The sequence below is a fragment of the Podarcis filfolensis genome (genome assembly GCF_964270895.1).
Source record: "Podarcis filfolensis genome assembly, chromosome: 1".
In the NCBI taxonomy this organism is placed as follows: domain Eukaryota; kingdom Metazoa; phylum Chordata; class Lepidosauria; order Squamata; family Lacertidae; genus Podarcis; species Podarcis filfolensis.
Genome location: NC_139604.1, coordinates 2,579,714 through 2,598,869, shown reverse-complemented (window position 1 = coordinate 2,598,869; position 19,156 = coordinate 2,579,714). Strand labels below are relative to the sequence as shown.

Below are 19,156 nucleotides of genomic sequence, written 5' to 3'. Positions count from 1 at the left end.
GTGGTTGCTGCTAAGGGGAGGATGCCGTGAGAAACCCAAAGCTGCTGCTGCTGCTTCCCCCTCCTTCCCACTGCCCACCATCTCCCGCACACACAGCCAGCCGGGCCTCGCACTCTCTCTGCAGCTACGTCAAGTTGTTGCTATGGCAAGAGGGTGCCACATGATGCGCCCGGTGATGGCTGCTTGGCAGGGAGCAGGGTGGTGGCAGCAACCCCGCAGCACCTGTGCACGCTTCCCTGCGCCACCACCTCAGGCGTGCCAAAGGCTGCCTCATCCTCTGCTTGCTCGCTTGCTCCTCTGTCCTCTCGCCCGCCACCTTCACCTTAGGTGGCTTCAGCAGCGGGCACCTCGCACACCCCAGAATTCGGCGCCCAGGTGCCCCGCACCCCTTGCACCCCCAGGTAAAGACAGCCCTGCCTATAAGATCACTTAAATATTGTGTGGGCCATACAACAACCAAGTGTTGTTAGTCACAGCCCTTCACATCACATGCTTGGAGACAAATAAGACCCCACAAGAAGGGCCTACTAGGAGCAGGATCCTAGAAACATGAGGCAGGGAGAGGCTAATTTCAAAGGACTAAAGACTTCCACATGCCTTGCCCCACTCCTACCTGCCTAGAATCACCATTGGGCATACTTTAAAAGTGGCTCTTCAGATATAGTTGAACATAATAATGCAAACTACAGGCTGCCCAGTTAGCAAAAATTGAATGTGGTTAATATAAAAGTGTTAAGAGTGTCCAGTAAATAAATGTTATAATTTGCTTTCATAGAATATACTAATAATGCTCCTAAATCCCACCAAACAACAGCAGAGATTTTAGAATTTGAAGCTCATTTATATTCCAAATAGGCTTCGACAACATATTTATTCCCACTGAGTTTCATCTTTTTTATTATTATTATTATTATTATTATTATTATTATTACTATTAATCTGGCTGAGTTTCCCCAGCCACTCTGGGCGGCTCCCAATCAAATGTTAAAAACAGTACAGCAGTAAATATTAAAAACTTCCCTGAACAGGGCTGCCTTCAGATGTCTTTTAAAGATAAGATAGCTGCTTATTTCCTTCACATCTGAAGGGAGGGCATTCCACAGGGTGGGCACCACTACCGAGAAGGCCCTCTGTCTGGTTCCCTGTAGCCTCACTTCTCGCAATGAGGGAACCGCCAGAAGGCCCTCGGCGCTGGACCTCAGTGTCCGGGCAGAACGATGGGGGTGGAGACGCTCCTTCAGGTATACAGGACCGAGGCCGTTTAGATCAACCATCTTCTAATATTGCATTTGCTAGCAATCTTCATTAAAAAGCACATTCCCAAAGGACAAGCTTTTAAACATGCACATGTTAAAATGTGGCTATTGACAGAGCTGCATTGTAATATACTAAGTAATATATAAAGTACTTCAGGAGCTCAGTGAAAAGTTTTGAAAATGTAAACTAGATATATAGATGATGAAGTGTGGGATACAACGCTCGTGCTATGCAACAGCAACTAATTCTCCTAAATTATTATTAGTATTTCTTTAGCAAATACTTTTAACTTGTGGGGGCTGCTCTTCTATGAACTCCACATTTCATTCAAAAAACACAAAATAGCACTCTAGCACAGGAAACAGCATTAGGTTGGACCCCAGTGCTGAAAATGCTTCGCCTCTAATACATGGGGAAACAATAGTAGTTTGCATTTACAATTTATCAGTCATGCTTGTTGAAGTCTTTACATTGTGTTATTTGCTTTTTCTTTAAATGCAAGAACTCTTCCTTGTAACATGAATAACAGATGTCTCAAAAATAAATAAGAGAGATGATAGCTATTTTAAGTTTTCTTAATTAAAAGTTATTCTGTGGGGAAAGGTAAAACAGAATTCTGTGGAGAAAGATAAAACAGAATGAACTGAGATGTAAAATTCACTTCTAAAGAATCAATTCAGTACAAAATTGTTCAGACACATTAACTAATCTAAATGAACTGAAAAGCATCCAGTTACATAACTCATATTATAAGTTACAATGAAACAATTTAGATTGGGTCCCCTTATTATTCACTACCTGACATCTTTAATGGGTCCTGAATATTTTAATAGGTAAATGGACAACCCTTTAAGTTGATGCATGGTACATTTGCCCATTTAGATAACGTAATTCACTTGTGTGGTATACACTTCCGCCAAATGATTATAAATACATTGGAAGTAGGTAAAGTAGATAAGACTTAATGGAAGAACTAATTTATTTCAGCTGTAGTCTTCTGCAACATTTTTGAGTCTCCATTGTCTTCCAAGGACTGTCATTTCATTGACCTAAAGTACCTAAAAGTCAATGAAACAATGCCAGACAAATGGTTCTATGGCTGCAGCTCAACGTGACAGACAGCAATATTTAGAATGGAATGCCAATTTGTTCAGCAGATACCATTTTCTAGTAGTATATGTGCCACTGACTTACTCTTCTACTCCTGGAGTTTCACTAAGTGGTGACAGAGTTAAAAGTTGTGGTTGCTGAACAGTAAGGTTTGGGGAAACGGCCAGAGAACTGGATACCAAGGGAGGGAAAAGAAGGCATGACAGCAAAGTATGCAAGGAATTAAAAGAAACAGGGTATATGGGGGAAGTGTCCCCAGACAGGAACATGAGTAATGGAGAGCACAATTCCCAAAGCACTTGACGTAACTATTTTAAGTCTTAAATAGACGAAGCTACTAAACATTTGCACTTCTATAGGAGATTTATGCCACCTGTTATTTCTTATAGCAGTAGATAGCTTTTATCTCTTTAGTTTAGAAGTATGAATATACTAGGATAAAAATTAATGCTGCCATGCATCCAATAATTTTGTGTCTCTCCAGTCATCTCTTTTCTTGCAATAAAAGAAAGCTTTGCTTAAGTCTGGTGTGGATCTACATTTTTGGGTTACTGAAACAATAGTCAGGCTCTGTCCCAAAACAGTGCTCAGTTCATCTCTCAGAAAATATCTCGCTTCTCTCTAGGGGTGTATGTGTTTGGGACAAGATGTATGTGGCAGGTACACACACACAAACAAGTTCCAATCAGACACCCATAACAGGAGACATACAAAACATCAGGCTATACTTAAAAAAACATACCCCCAAAAAAAATTGTCACCATGGGATAATAGTTTGAGACATAAAACAGGGATGATAGAGGTATCTAAAAGATAATAAGGCCACTTCACATGGTTTATGTATGAAAGGAGGCTCATGAGATCAAGCATCAGCGGTGGTGCAAAGCTTCCTCGTCTCTGCCCTTGATGTCTACATAATAAGCATGGACACATGAAGGAAGAAAACCTAGGCACCATAGGCTTCTTCAGGAGCTGAAATCATGTATAGTGTTTCAACTCCTGGTTAACTACATGCACGAGCTTTACATACAATTGAGATGTTTACACCCAATATATGGACATCAAAGATATGGCCAGGAGAATCCTGGCAACCTCACAGAAAGGGCCAAGACTGCAGCCCCACTACCCCTTTGATGTGCAGGTGGCTATACTCTGTCAATTAAATGCCTGAGTTCTAAATATCTCCAGGGTTAGGTGGAATAAGTCTCTATAGGCAACAGATTCCAGGATATGAGTCTATGAAACCTCTTCTCTGGATATATCTTCATTTCACTTTGCCCACTGAAATGTCCCTGCTTAACACAAGAGATGGAGCTAGCTGGTCTGGCACCTGGAGCAACCTGTGGGGATGTGGCTAGCCGCCCATGGGGGTGCGCCGGTAGCGAGGAACATCCTAGGGGGGTGCGCCAGCATCAGAGAGCGTCCCAGGGCCAGCGCCGCCCACGGCAATGTCACCCCCCCTCAGGGATGCCACCTGAGGCGGACCGCCCCCACCTTTCTCCGCCTCTGCTTAAGACTCTAAGCAAAGCTCCCACCCACTTCATTCCAAATTTCAACTAGAGGAAATGCTATTAGTGAAACATATAGTCTTTAAAATAATCTAGCTGCATAGGGCTTTAGAAGTTAAAACCAGTACCTTGAATTGGACATAAAAACAACTTGCATAGACAGCTATTATCATATTGGTAATAGAGTGGATTATAGCGAGCTTCCGGGTTGGCGCCTCCAGCAATGGCTGACTTCCTCTGATCGGGAGGAATTTGCTTCGTGGAAATCAGGGTCTGGCCGCCACGGCGAAGGCGGGGACCCACTAAAAATCACATGCGGGAGAAGCCTGTGAATGTGGGATTCGGCTGGCACCTTTTGCGCCTCCCCTACTTGCGGGGAAACCCGGTTTCGGGGATCCGGAGCGACGTGGGGTGAGCGGCGCGGTACTTCGAATTGACTGCTTCTTTCACGGAGCGAAGCCGCATGGCTGTTGCCGGAGAGCGCTGACTTTTTCCTGTGGACAATTTGATCTTAAAACAACTACCCGTGAGTAGAATGGAAAATTGGATTTTTAAACGTCTCAATTTGGCACCGAAACGGGGAGGTTTCAAACAGGAAGTCCGCCTTCCCCTTTTGTAAATAGACTGAAGCAAAGAGGCTGCAAGCTAAAGTCTTGGAATGTCCTCTGTAAAGGGTTAAACTTCCATCGGCTAAAATCATTAAACCCCCCTTGGAGGCAGGAGAAGAGGGGGGAAGTTTTGGAATACGTAAGCCTGCAGGAGAGAGAGTGAAGAAAGTTAAATTACCACCGCTCTGAACCTGGAAATGGGCTGCTAGTAAGTCTGACGTTTTGGGAAAGTTCATTGACTGTGAATAAAATGTTTGTTGACAGATAGTTAAATAAGAGAAATACATTGTTTCCATTGTTTCCTTCTGCGTTTAAAAAGGAGTAAAAGTAACTGAAAATTGAAACTAATTTTATCGCTTGAACCGTGCTTAAAAGGATTGATACAAATAGAAAATGTTTCCCTCTAGGGGGAGCCTTTGAAACTGTTACAAGAGTTGAGCTGGGGGAATCTCCAGCTGCAAGATAAAAAACCGTGAGAACCAGGGATTGACCTTGGATCAGTAAGAATGTCGACAGAAGAAGCCTTAGTGATTGCATTATGCAAGATAAGTGATTCATTGGAACAGCTCCATAAGAAGACGGATGTGATGACTATCAAAATTGATAACTTGGGACAAAAAGTGACTAATTTGGGACAAAAAGTGAACATCTGTACAGAAACTATTCAGGAATCGATACAGGAATCTACTTTGACATGGCAAATTGTGGAGAAGGCGAGGGAGAAAGTTGTTGTTGTTGAACCTAAAGTAATACAAGTGGAGAGGGAGAGAGCCCCAGCCTTACACAGGCAATTTGATGAATATAAGTTGTTGCCTTCTATGACTGAATTTAGAGAAAGTCAGATTTTGAGGATTGGAGCCCTGCTTGGACTGGAGAAGGAAAGTTGGATAGATCCCCCCATGCAGGGATGTACTGACCTTTGGGACCTGGACTTGGGTCAGGAGGAGATTGGAGTTGTGGGGACCTTCAGATTTGGAGGGATTTTGAAACACGTACTGAAATATCTTTTGGATTTTAGTTTTAATTACGGAGATTTGGCTGATCTGTCGAGAAGGAATAAAAACATTGCTAAGTTGGAGCTTCCCCGAGATCTACTCTTCGGCATCAAAGGAAGGAAATTAAGAACAAGATCAGCAGAAGACAAAGTAAAGTGCATGTATAAATATGAAGAAGACCTGCAGAAGGGATTTGGAAAAGAGTTAAGAGCCTCGGACAGAAGATCACCAGGTTGATGGACCATATGGAATTGACGGAAAGGACTGGCAGAATCCAAGACCAGGGAGAAGAGACGGTGGAAGAAGATTGGAAAAAGTTTAAAGTTTATTTATAGAAATACTGTAAAATTAATGAGTGTTAGAAAAATGTTGGAATGAAATTATATGGCTTTAGTAGAAATGTTATAAGGAGTTAAGCACAAATAAGTATTATAGTATTAATGGAAAATAAGGTTAAAATAAGTTAAGAAAATTATATGACAGAAAATAGAGAAAGATGAAAAGGAATTGCTGAAACAATTAACAGAAGTGGAATACAAAAAGGGAGGTGAGAGGAGGTCGATGAAACGAGGGAATGTAAGATAGGGCATTGAAATGGTATGATGTATGTTTTTAAATTGCTTTGTTTTGTTTAGTTTAATGTGTTAATGTGGCGTTGTGTATTGTTTATATATTGTATTGTATTGTATTTTCTTTCTTTTGCTTCTTCTTTTTCTCTTTTCTTCTTTTTTGTAAGGTTTAAAAGTAATAAATATTATTTTTTTAAAAAATAGAGTGGATTATAGCAACTAAACCAAGGTATCACAGAGCCTGAGGATACTTTTCATATCCTTTGAGGTAAAGGCACAGCTGGTCAATTACCAGTAGGTAACTATCTGGGTCATGATGTCTGCTTCATGGAAAATGAGAGATCCAAAAACCATCCTTGACTTCATGCCTCTTTTACTGGGTGCAGTGGGGTTGCCTGGTGCAGTCCCACTCAGCCACCAGCATAACCACTAGGGTCTCTGAATTTTACTTCAGCCGGTCAACCAGGACTTCCAAGCATATCTTTATTTTGTACTAAATTCAGCCATCAACTCATATAAAATCATAAACATAATCTACCAATATAGAATGAATTATCTTTAGTTATTTGTTTGTTTGTTTTTAAATTGCCAGCCAAAAATGATAAGAATTCAATTGGTATTATGAGGAACTTTAAAGTAGGGTGTATATTAGTCTATTTTACGGACATGGTGCACATAGAATCATGTGTGCAGGTTTTGGTTTCATTTCACTGCTGAAGCTGCCCTGGCTGCAAATAGCCTGGAGAGAGATAGAAAACGGTGGTTTCTGTGCTGCAGTCCATTAACTTGCATGATTAAGAATATGCAAACCACGAAGATGCTCACAACCTTGTAAAGACTTTGACCAGAGCAAGATTTCTAAAAGCAAGTGCTGACACATGCATACACAGGGTAGATTAGAAATGGCAAGCATTATCTATCTAGCTGTGGTTAAACGTTAATTTACAAATATTATTTGATCTGAAACTAAACAGCATGTTGCACTCACTCTGGTAACATTTTGTTAGCATCATTTAATAATTCCAAAATGCAGAAAGAGACTTCTTTTGTCTGAAGTTACATTATAAACAATTTACTTCTTTTTTTTTGGTAAATATGTATTTTTAAAATATAAAAAATGGAACTGGATTGACCCTTTTAAATGAAAAAGTGCCACCATATTTTCAGGAGTGCTGTGCAGGAAAGAAGAGCTCAGGACAGCCAGTGAGATTTGTACACATTAGAGGCTTAAAACACAGTGAGGCTGTTTTTTCTTGCTGCATTTCAAGTTTAATTTTGCAAATCCTGGTACACATCATCACGGTCTCACGTGTTTCCACTTCATCCATTGTCTGCCCTCAGTTTTTCACCCCTTCACCCACCCCAATTCTTATTGGTGAAGTTTTCATCCACCCAACCTTTTCCTCCTAGAGGTCATCTTCCCGTGGCTGCAACTATGATCCTATACATCTTCAAGATGCAATGAGATTTACTCCCAAGTAAGAAGAAAACTCTAAGTGAACTCATTGCAGAGTTGAAGTTTAACTGTTTCTTACCATTTCTAGCCCCTCCTTTGACTGACAGATGGACACACACACACACACACACACACACACACACCCATGTCACCTTTCTAAAAGGCAGCAATGATTCTTTTCTGGTGAGCTGCAGCTGGTGAACCTGGGGCACTCTTGTTTGGAGGGGGGATGTAGGGGACATGCTGCTCAGGCATACTATGGTGCCTGTGTGAAAAACCCAGCTTTGCCGGAATGCCCTCCCATCAGATGTCAAGGAAATAAACAACTATCTGCCTTTTAGAAGACATATGAAGGCAGCCCTGTTTAGGGAAGTTTTTAATGATTGATGTTTGGTCGTGTTTTTAATATTCTGTTGGAAGCTGCCCAGAGTGGCTAGGGCAACCCAGTTAGATGGGAAGAATAGTAGTAGTAAGTTTTGTCTTAATTTGAGCAAACTTTTTTGAGTAGTAGATCCATCAGCACTGGAGTGACTGTTTGACTCAAATTTTGGGGGTTTGTTAATAAAGAGAGTATGACCTTTCTTGGTAGAATACTACTTGGAATCCCAGACATCTTCAAAAGGCTTACTGCATTCACCTTCTGTCAAACAACTGCTAATGGGCTGACTTAAAAAAAAAGAAGAGGACTGTCAACAGTCTATACCTGAGATCTTTACCAATAAAGGAGAACATAACTGGTTGCTTCCATAATTCAGTATCATCTGAGCCACAAGCTCTGCTGCACTACTAGGATTCCATGCTCCTTCCCATCAAATAAAGTTCAAAGGGCATTAGTTATGTTAGCAGTAAAATGGAACTCTTAGGTGCACCATGGTGTAAGGCTGATTAGTCATTGCTGAGCATCTCTTATGACAACTGTAATTAAAAATGAATTCTCATTTTATGTGATGTGCCAAGGAATAAGAAATGTGAGACTGTGAGCTGTTTCTCATTGTACAGCAGAACACTCAGGTTTGCCACTGAGTATACACTCTAAGGTGCAGCCAATCTTGGCTCCACAGAATGCACTGGTAGGAGACACAAGTGTCAAAGCATGTGGGATGCTTGTTGTTATATTTTTAGATACGCACTTTAAATTTCTATAACAATGTAATGTATTGAGTAGCCCTCACCCGTGACCTCACTGACCCCAATTCCAAAGAATGGCTGCAATCCTGCACACAATCTCCATAAACCTCAAGCCAACAGAAGCTAAGCAATGCAACTCTGAACAGGTTTGCAGTATAGTGTTATGAGTTTGTGGAGTGCCTGGACTCCCTTTCCAATTCCTGGACCCTCCTTCTAATTCCTGGGTGCCAGACTCTGGAATTAGTATGTTAAAATTCAAGTCAGGAGCTAGCCTGGTAATGGCCCACTAAAGATTTGTTGGGGGGACAAAGGGAATGGATCTGTGCAAGACGGCAAATTAGAGGGTCCCCTCTCTCATAAAATCATAGGATTGTTGAGTTGGAAGGGACCCTGAGGATTATCTAGTCCAACACCCCTGCAATGCAGGAATACAGTATGCAGCTATCCCATCAGGGGATCGAACCTGCAACCTTGGTATTATCAGCACCATGCTCTAACCAACTGAGCTAGAAAGACAAAAGTCTTTGAGGAGAGCAGTTTGTTTTAGGATTGCAGTTGGGGATGATGTGGGCTAGGTAAAAGTAGTTGCAGTCTGTTAAAGGCAGCAAGCTAGAGCAGAGCCACAGAGGCTATGGCTCATTTCTGCTGGTATCCAAGGCTTTGGCTATGAGAGAAGCAATAACCTCTCAGAGCGTAAATGCTGTGAACCCCTCCATTGTAGGCTCAGGTTGTATGTATGGTAAATAAACCATATATCATAAAGACACCACAGTCTCTGCTGTGCCTCATTTCCAAAGGAAACATGAATCCTGGATAAGGCGCCTAGACCCCTATAATCACACAACACTTGGAGATTGGGCTGGTGTGGGACAATACTTTTGACCCAGGAGCAAGTTGTGGCAGTTTTTTCTTCTAAAAGCAGCAACGAAATTTCAATGCACTGCTGATAGGGAGTTTCAGTGAAGAACAAACACAGCCCAACATTTTCAAGAATTTTCAGGGCACCTTTAGATCAGGCTTCCCCAAGTTGGTGTTCTCTAGGTGTTTTGCACTAAAGCTTCCATTAGGCCTAGCCAACATTCAGGGAGGTGCAACTTGTGCCCCCCCCCCCCATCATGGGACTACAACTTCTATCACCACTGGCCATGCTGACTGAGGCAGATGGGAATTGGGAGTCCAACAGAATCTAAAGGTAACAGTTCCACATTCCTTCTGGTAGCCCATAAAGGATTAATAAACTATTTAAAATATGATAAATGAGGATGCTTAATTGAGAACTGTGTTTGTAATATGTTACATTTACTAAATCTATTTTTGAATAGGGTACACGTGTAGTGCGATCCTATTCACGAGTAAGGGCTGGTAAATTCAAGGGCCCTTCCTCCCACGTAAATATGTATAGAATTGCAGCTCTAAAAGCAAATGGAGTACCCTGGGGGAAGTAGCTGTTGCTTGCAGTCATTTACATATTCTAGAACGTCTACTGAGACTCACTTAGCCTCTGGCAATTTGCAAAACTGAAAAGTAAAAAGATGGGGGAGGGGAAACACAAATCATACAGCATTAAGCATGCATTCCTCTTAAGAGTTAAAACCAGCAGCAGTACAGACTACGTGAGAGCAAACTACTGCAAGGAAGGTCTGGTTTGATTTTGCAGTTCACAAACAGCTCTAATTCACTCTGCTCTCAGCCTTTAAAGGAGCTCTGTCAATACAAAAAATTGCCTTCTTATGGCAAAAAGTTTTCTGTCCCTGATGTATTTCTATGAAACATTCTTTGTCAAAAGCATCGCTAAATAACCCAGGTCCATCCTGGATTCCTCTGTGAACATGAAGCTGCCTGTTTACTATTCAGTTTAAGCCTTTATGCTATTTCTATTTACTAGGAAATATCCTATTGATTAGCATGTACAAAAGACCCGAGCCTCGACCGTGTTACTAGAAGAAAAAAAGAAAAAGAAGAAACAATGTGGTGTAACTTAACCAAGACTTTCCTGGCTTAGTCATACAAGGCAAACATTACAACCCCTAAATTCTTCTACAGCTTAGATTTTAAGATAACAAGTTTTAAGAAGGAGAGTTATTTTCCAGCTTTAATTTATTGTTAAAATATGCTTTAAAAAGTATCTATGTATTTTAAAAGTGGCAAGCTCTGACACCTATACAAGGAATATGTGGCATCCACATATGTGGCGTCTCCAGCCCCATCATTTTGCCCGGACACTGAGGTCCAGCTCCGAGGGCCTTCCGGCGGTTCCCTCACTGCGAGAAGCCAAGTTACAGGGAACCAGACCTTCTCAGCAGTGGCGCCCGCCCTGTGGAACGCCCTCCCACCAGATGTCAAAGACAACAACAACTACCAAACTTTTAGAAGACATCTGAAGGCAGCTTTTAATGTTTGATGTATTACTGTATTTTAATATTTGGTTGGAAGCCACCCAGAGTGGCTGGGGAAGCCCAGCCAGATGGGCGGGGTATAAATAAATTATTATTATTATTATTATTATTATTATTATTATTATTATTATTATTATTATTATTTTGTATGGCAGATTTCTAATTCAAAAAAGGTTGATAAATTATCCACAAGATGAATAAAAAAAATTCTCTCACTTACTTTCCTAGGATGCTTAGACCATTCAAGCCATAATCTCTAGGGAGATTATTCAAAGGTTTAAGAATGACATTCTCAAGATGACAAACTAGAAAAGCATTCTATTGGGAAATATCCAGCAGGTGAAATGTGCTCAAGAAAATTAGTTTCAGGCAAACCCAAAGGAATTCGCTTGCTTCCTGTTTAGGTTGTGTTTGTTGTTCTGTCATTTTTTAAAGTTGACATTCCTAAACTGGAGAATACGGTCTTGTAATCACACAAGTGTTTGGTCAACCTGTGGAACTTCTAAAATCTATATTTCTTCCACATTCTGGTATTTCTGCATAACAACTAAGAATACTATAAACAGAAATAACCTCTTACTTATAATAAAATGTGGGATCAGAAGAGACGCACACATACAGGTGAGACTGCAAACACAGCTAGAGCTTTGTGATCCCAGTCACAGTACCTCCCCAGCCTATCTCCTGCTCTCATTCTATGGTGAAGTGAGAGAGTACAAACACAAGTCAACAACTGTCTGAGATTTAAAAATAGCCACAGGTTTATTGATTAGAGGTGTAGGTTGAACATTGGCTCAGGCATTGGGTGTATATCCATTCCAACCTCCTACTGGAGGGATAGAACTGCTTAAGGGTCATGCCACGGATTATGGCCTCCCCAAGACATCGGTCTACTGAGGTAGCCATCCTAAGGCCACCACTGGAAGCCCTGTGGACCATCTGCACCACACAAGCTTCTGGATAGGGACACCCATTGAGACCCCTTTAACGGGGAACCCTGAAAACACCGCTGATTCCATACTGGATAATACAACACTTCACCCAACGCTCAAAGACTAGGAGTCCACCCAATGCCTTAACCACCCAAAGTTGTGACATTTTGCCATGGGGAAGGCAAAACATCCTGACCGGCCAATTTGTCTACAGGTAAATTCCTTCCTGGCTCCAAATACAGCAACCACTAGTAGCCATAGCAAGGTCAAGAGGTAAGAAAAAACAATTGGTTAAGCTGAAACAACCCAGGAAAGAAAAGCAATGATAATGTGGAACCTGAAAAGGAAAATAATATTAGCAATGTGATAAGAATTTACTTGAATTAAACAATCCTGGACCAAAGCCTCAAGCTCTGAGCAGTCCAAGAGGCTTTTATATCTTTTCACCACCACCCCACCACCCACAGCCCACTATCAAAGAGAGAATTCCAGAGGGCAGCAAGCAAAGACCACCTAAAACCCTGTGCTTAAATACGTTAATATTGGTTACTGTGTTCTTAACCTGTGTAATTGAATGCTACTTGCAAGTTGCCTTAACAGGATTTCTATCTGGATAGGCAAGATATAAATAATTATAATAAATAAAAATTTTAAAAAATCATGAAACACATAAGAAGCTTTGTGGTACATACCAGGGAAACCTAGGTTTCAAGCATGAATGAAATGCTTCACTCCTCACCCCAACAAATACACACAGTACCAGACTAGCGATTGCTATAAAAATACATTATGATTTGAAAATGTGAAGCAAATTTCAGCAATCAAGGACAGGTTTATTTGAGAAGGACAAACCAATTCTCCCCATGCACTGATGCTGCCTAGTCTGCTGAATGGAAAATTGGCACCTAAGCTCGTAATACATCTGTGAGACATTTGTTTTGTATAAAGTGACTAACAAATGCAATAAACAATTTCAATTTTAGAGTTTCAGCAAAAAGATGGCTGATTCGCACTACTATTCCAAACTGAGAAAATTCCTATTTTAAACATTTTTTAAAAAAAAATAATTTTTATTAACCAACCAATCAAATCAAATCAAATCACATCACATAAATTCCGAATTACAAAGCCGAATTTTAAATTTTTTGTTAGGGGGACCCATATTTCAAGTTCCGAAGGGGATTCCAATCATCTTCTTGCTGCTGCGTTAATATCCACAAATCTGTCCAAATAATGTTCATAATTCTATCCAGACCTCTCTTGCTGTTCCCACATCTCATCTTATTCATATATTTTTCTTTTTTCTTTATGATCTCTTCTGATAATCTCCTTAAGCAGGTAAACACCAATTATAATCCTGTGTGAATTTTTCCGTTTGTCCAATCACCATATCGAGATGGTTTCCATATATCATCACTTCCATAAATAAAAGCACTCTTTCCATCATTAAACTTCGCAAATCTGTCGCCTTCTTTAGTCCCTCTGAGGAGGCTCGCCCACAATATGAAAACAGATCCATTCCTCCTCCCAGACATAAGTCTTTCTACAGAACTTGCCAAAATGGCGACACTGTTTTTTACTGCGTCATCCCAAAGTTCTTATACTTTCCACGACCTCCTTAAAACATGCTTTTGGTTAGAAAATTATCTCCACACAGTCTTAAATCATCAGCTTAGGTCATTTAAGCGGCATTTCTGACTTGTGGGGGGGGGATTCTTGGTTAATCACATAGGGGAAAAAAAGGAAAGTCCCCCCCCATCCAGTCCCGTTGCCGACATACCGAGCCTTGGTGTGTCTTCTCATGATATATTCCTGTTTATCCAACCCGTCTTCTTTCTCAGAGATCTCTTCAATTAGCAGTCTTTACTCCCCCTTCTTCCTTGAAATATGTGCATTAGCTTCCTCCTAATTGTTTCTTTTGAAGTTGCTGCAGCTAGAGGCGCAAATCAGAGACAGCGTCCAGGAGATCCGAAGTCCACACAAGGGCTTTCTGCCTAGTGTCCCCACCCCCTCAAATTTGGTGGTTGTATTGGGCACAGCAGGCAAGGGCAGTCCCCCCCACTCACTTGGGGGGGCGGGAGGCTGCTTACTCCCATCACAGCCTCTTAATTACCTCGCGTGGGTCGGAGAGATGTTATTGTCGGCCATCTTCCAATGCGCCCCTAGTGCCCCCCCCATTTTGAACATTTAGTTATTTTCAAACTGTGGCAGCATCAACTGTATCGGACTTTTAAATTTAGAAAAAAACACACTACATTACAGAGTTTTAGTGGGAAATGCATAATGTGGAAAGAGATTTTGCTCTCTCCTATATTAATGGAACTAAAGATCATCCAGTTCAATTGTTTGCAGTAGATTTAGGAAAGTCAAAACAAGACACTTTCTCAACAAGGCAGAATTACTTCATGGAATCCACTGTTACAAGATCTAGTAATGGTCGCTAGCTCAGATGGCTTTAAGAGGGTACTGGACAAATCATAGAGGAGAGGGTTATGAGCAGTTATTAACCATGGAAAACAACTGGAGTCTCCATATTCAGAGGCAAAATACCACTAAATACCTGTTGCTAGGGGTAAAAACTGTGAAAGGCTTATGAAGTTTTCTTCATGTTCTGACATCCTGTTAACCACTGTGGAGAAATAGTTTGCTGCACTAGGTGGACTTCATTATCGTCAGCTATATAAAATCATTTCATAAATGAAAACAATAAATTATTGGACCTTCAATCTAATGACTCATCAAGGTTCTTCTTAGGGTTTTAATTTAATTTAATTTAAATTGTTTGTTTGTTTGTTTATGAGCTCTATTTCACAGAAAAGAAACATTTCAATAAAATTGTATCACCACACAACTTTAATTAACTGCTCCAATGTTATGTGACATAGCATTAATAAATGAACATGCTTCCAGAGTTCCTGGAAAAAGCTCATATGAGCTGAAGTAAAATGGAAACATGTGCTACTCCAGGAATTCACCGCCAACATTTCACATGAAATGTAAGCAGAAATGCAAAATAAAATATAGAAGGTAAGGACTCTAAACTCACAAACACTGATTTTCTGACAGATAAAAAAGATCAGAGGAGAAATAAATTATTTTGTGGTCTTTAAAAAGCATGTATTATCCTGCTGTCCAGGGAGTCATTTGGAATAACAAAAGGTGTCATATATTTTATTGTTACGTCTTTACTGCAAGAGGTAACAATGCAATCCCACATTATTAAGTCACTCCGGGCAGATATACACACACTTCAACTGTCTTCTTACATGAAAACACATTGATATATTCATAGAATTGCAAAGAATGATCCTGTGAATTCAAAATGCAATTATATATCAGCTATCATGCTGCTTAGAGCATCTTGAAAATCTGTAGGACTTGCTGATCTGTAGAAACAGTGTTTTAAAGGAAAAACAAGTATCTGCATTTTAGTGCTTTGTTAAACCTAACTGTAAAAATTCTAACTCAGTATAACAAAACACCTGACAGGTTCTTTATAGCAAACTGCATTTCTTGAATTAAACTTTTGCTTACCTTTGAAGCAAAATTCTAATAGTTAAGGTTTTAATAAGATCAAAAAGAGTGGATAAATCAAAGTTCCCAGACCCTGATTCTACCAGAAGGCTGAGAAACTTAAACACACCAAGGTCTCAAAGATACTGAATCTGACTTCCCCACAAAATGGCATGTTTTTGTGCATAGAAGTGTTGAGAGCTGAGACAAGGAAGTCAAGAAAGCCAAGGTTATGTTATTTTAGTAACCCTTACTGACGCTCTGCACCCAGGAGAATTGAGATAACTATTTGTTAGGGCTGCCATCATAGCCTAGATTTCAAAGGCAGAATTGACATGGGGGGGGGGAGTTATGAAAGGCAGAGCTTTGTCCTGGATCTTAGGCAAGTCAAGCACTTTTGGGGGGCATTTTTGTAAAAAAAAAGTTCAACAACTTTATTTGTATATGTGATGGTGATGGTGATTAGTATTACTAGCTGTGTGGTTTCTCTAGCTGCTTAAAGCTCTACATCCATGTCATCTGCCAGTTCTGTGCATATCTCTTTTACTGAGCTAAAGGTCTTCTCACTAAGTTCCCTTACATCTAATTTCACAAACTGCAGAGCTTGGGTGAGTGGCTCTAGCATTTAAGAATTTTTGCTTAAGATCACAAGACAAACAATAAAAGCTGATGTGCAAGAGGTGCACAACAACTGGTACAAAAGCTATCTTATCTTGGTGTTGCTTGAGTTGTGATATAGTACTTGTGTCATTTCAATTGGGGTTTAGGCCTGGGTTTGGCATAGAAACTGCTTTGGGTTCCCTTTATGGTGACACGTGTCAGAGGAAAACAGGGGAAATGTGTCCCTGTTATCTCTCCTTGACCTCTCACGGGCTTTCAATACCATCAGCCATGGTATCCTTCTGGAGCAGCTGTCCAAGTTAGCAATAGTTGGTGTCAGCTGGCGCCTTTATTATGCACCTTTAGGCACCAGGCAAAAACATTCCTTTTCAACCAGGTATCCTATATCCTTTCAAATGTGTTTGTGGGAGGGAGGTGGAGGGGGCTATTGTTTTGTTTTGTATTATGTATTTTGTGTTTTTATCTTGTATTTTTATGCTGTAAACCACCTTGAGATCTAAGGATGAAAGAGAAATTTGAAAAAATAATAATTATTATAACTTTCTGTAGGGGTCCAGCATTGTGTTTTAACACATCTGATGGAGAAGTTGCTTTGGATGTGTAGTTTGCCATATTCAGCTTTTCCTGTTGTTCAGGCTGGACAGTACCGGTAGCTTCCTCAGTATTTTCAGTTGGGATGTTCTGGTGCCCTGCCCCTGTCTATTGCTGGATATTTTCTGCCTCTTTTAAAGCAGACACATTTGGTGCTACTTGCATGATTGCTGAAGAACTCATATCTTCACTATGCGTCTGCAGCTCACTAGCTGTCTTCTGCTTTTTGAACTAGTTGCAGATATCCATAGCTAAAGAAACAAAAGCTCCTCTTTGCTTTCTCTCTAACAACCTTATATAGAAAGCCCTTCTGCCTTTCAACCTTCAAGCAATCAAAACAGTAGCACTAAGTCTCTGTTTCCAAATGAAATTATTTTTGCTACCCATTTCCTGAGAACCACAACTCCTTCGCTCATATTATCTTTGCATTTTGGGGGTTTCCAAATTTTTAGAATCAGAATCAGAATTTGATTTCAAATCTTGTAACATTTCCAGAAGCAGCTTTTGTCTGAGCTGCCTTCAGGCCCAGGATGTTTTTCCTCTAGAAAAGTGCAGAGAGTCAAAGTCTGGCAGCCACTCTCAATAGGGCCAGTGTCAGAGATCACTCTAAATCTCTTGCTGACTAGCTGGCATATGTGTGTGTGTGTCTGTGTATATCAAAAGAAATAAATGCATATAATATTTGGGAGTGGGGGTTATTTCAGATGCAAGGGGAAATACCTCTACACAAAAGGGCCTCATAGAACCTACATTCTCCATGGTCATTTTCACCTCCCGCTGTACCATTTATTCACGGGGTCCCTACCCATCCATTTCTTTTATTTCACTGCATATAGAAATGGTTGCATTGTTACAAGTAAGTATTTGGCAACTAGCATTAAAAGTTAATTATTCTCTATGTTAGTTTAAAAAATCAAACACATAAATAAGCAATTTTAGAAGGTAGTTCCTACCAGCTCACTGCCAGATCATGTACTTTCAAGGTGTTGCTCAACCTATATATTCCAGACTTTAGAGGGCGCAAACATTCTTTTGCACGAGCAAGGTAGGGATTCACTTGAATATCTTCAGGAAACTCTGAATCCTAGAACAAATACACAAAAAAGCAAGCATATAAGTAACCCTCAGTGCTTATATAGGTTCTGAACAATATTTGTATTTACAATTTAACCAGAGATGGTAAACACAACAAGCTGGAACCAATGCTTTTTTCTTACATAATGAGATTCACATAAGTAAGAAATACATGTGGAGTCAATTTCATTGAACAATGTGGTCAAATATTTTCTAAAGATAAGTCAGCAGGCTAGAAAATTTACTATTAACTCTAATTAACCAGGCTAAATAGGCTTTATTAAAAATTGATTGTAATTTAACAATGTCAGGAGAGAATTTGACCTTATATAGTATACCTTAAGCAATAAAAAGAGAGGATTAGAGGGTTTCGAAACTCAATAATGTTTGCAAAATTGTCACTCTACATTGTTAAATAGTGATTTCATTTAAAAAAGATAAAGAACATACAAGTTCCTCTCAAACTACTATCACCCCTGGAGATTAAAAATACCAAAAAATTAAAAAAAATCTCAGTATCTGAATCTCCATGCATAACAAAGATGCTCATTTGTAGCCATTTCATTCTGAAACCTTTCTAGTAGTTGTTCAATTTTATGAATAAACACAAGGAATACACCTAAAGCAATCACATTCTACAACTGCAAAATATGAGGAAGATATAACTTAAAGCCTCAATTCATATTCTACGTCTTCAAAGGATCAGAAAGCGCAAAATAAAATTTCACAAAACTAGGGAAAAAATGAAAGAGGATTATAACATTCTTGTTCCATTTCCTCATTCTGTCCCTGCTTTTTCCTTATACAACAGAACTATTTGGATATATGGTACAATTTTTGAGGTGCATGACTAAAATGGTTATTTCACAAGTTAGCTGTAGCTTTTGAAAAATATGGATGTTGGTTTGACCATGCATTTCTGTTTGAAGGATGGACTGCAGGACATTCACTTAATAGGATTACTTCTCCCACTGGACTGGATAGGCAGGGTCTTTCTTTTGCCTCCTCTTCCAGATTACCTTGTCATGGGACCATGGCCAATCAGGGGGAAGTCAAGAGGGTGATTCAACCTGGGCCTCAAACTCAAAGGGGACCTCAACTTCAGACACTTGTTGATTTGAAGTATTTGATAAGGTCTGCAACTTGTGTGGTGTTGTGGTTAAGAACGGTGGACTCGTAATCTGGTGAACCAGGTTCGCTTCCCCGCTCCTCCACATGCAGCTGGCTGGGTGACCTTGGGCCAGTCACACTTCTCTGAAGTCTCTCAGCTTCACTCACCTCACAGAGTGTTTGTTGTGGGGGAAGAAGGGAAAGTAGATTGTTAGCTGCTTTGAGACTCCTTAAGTGGAGTGAAAGGCGGGATATCAAGTCCAAACTCTCTCTCTCTCTCTCTCTCTC

At 40.2% G+C, this 19,156-nt stretch overlaps 1 protein-coding gene across 3 annotated transcripts in view; it reads right to left on the bottom strand.

Moving 5' to 3' along the window:
- SPAG16 (sperm associated antigen 16) overlaps positions 1–19,156 on the bottom strand; it is a 388,339-nt gene that overhangs the window by 308,648 nt on the left and 60,535 nt on the right. For all 3 annotated transcript variants that reach the window (XR_014551824.1, XM_083629671.1, XM_083629672.1), the window contains exon 10: positions 17,638–17,768. Coding sequence is in view for 2 of the 3 variants with exons in the window: in XM_083629671.1 (XP_083485797.1) it covers positions 17,638–17,768 (131 nt within the window). In the remaining variant the exon portion in view is untranslated. The remainder of the gene's footprint in view (positions 1–17,637; positions 17,769–19,156) is intronic.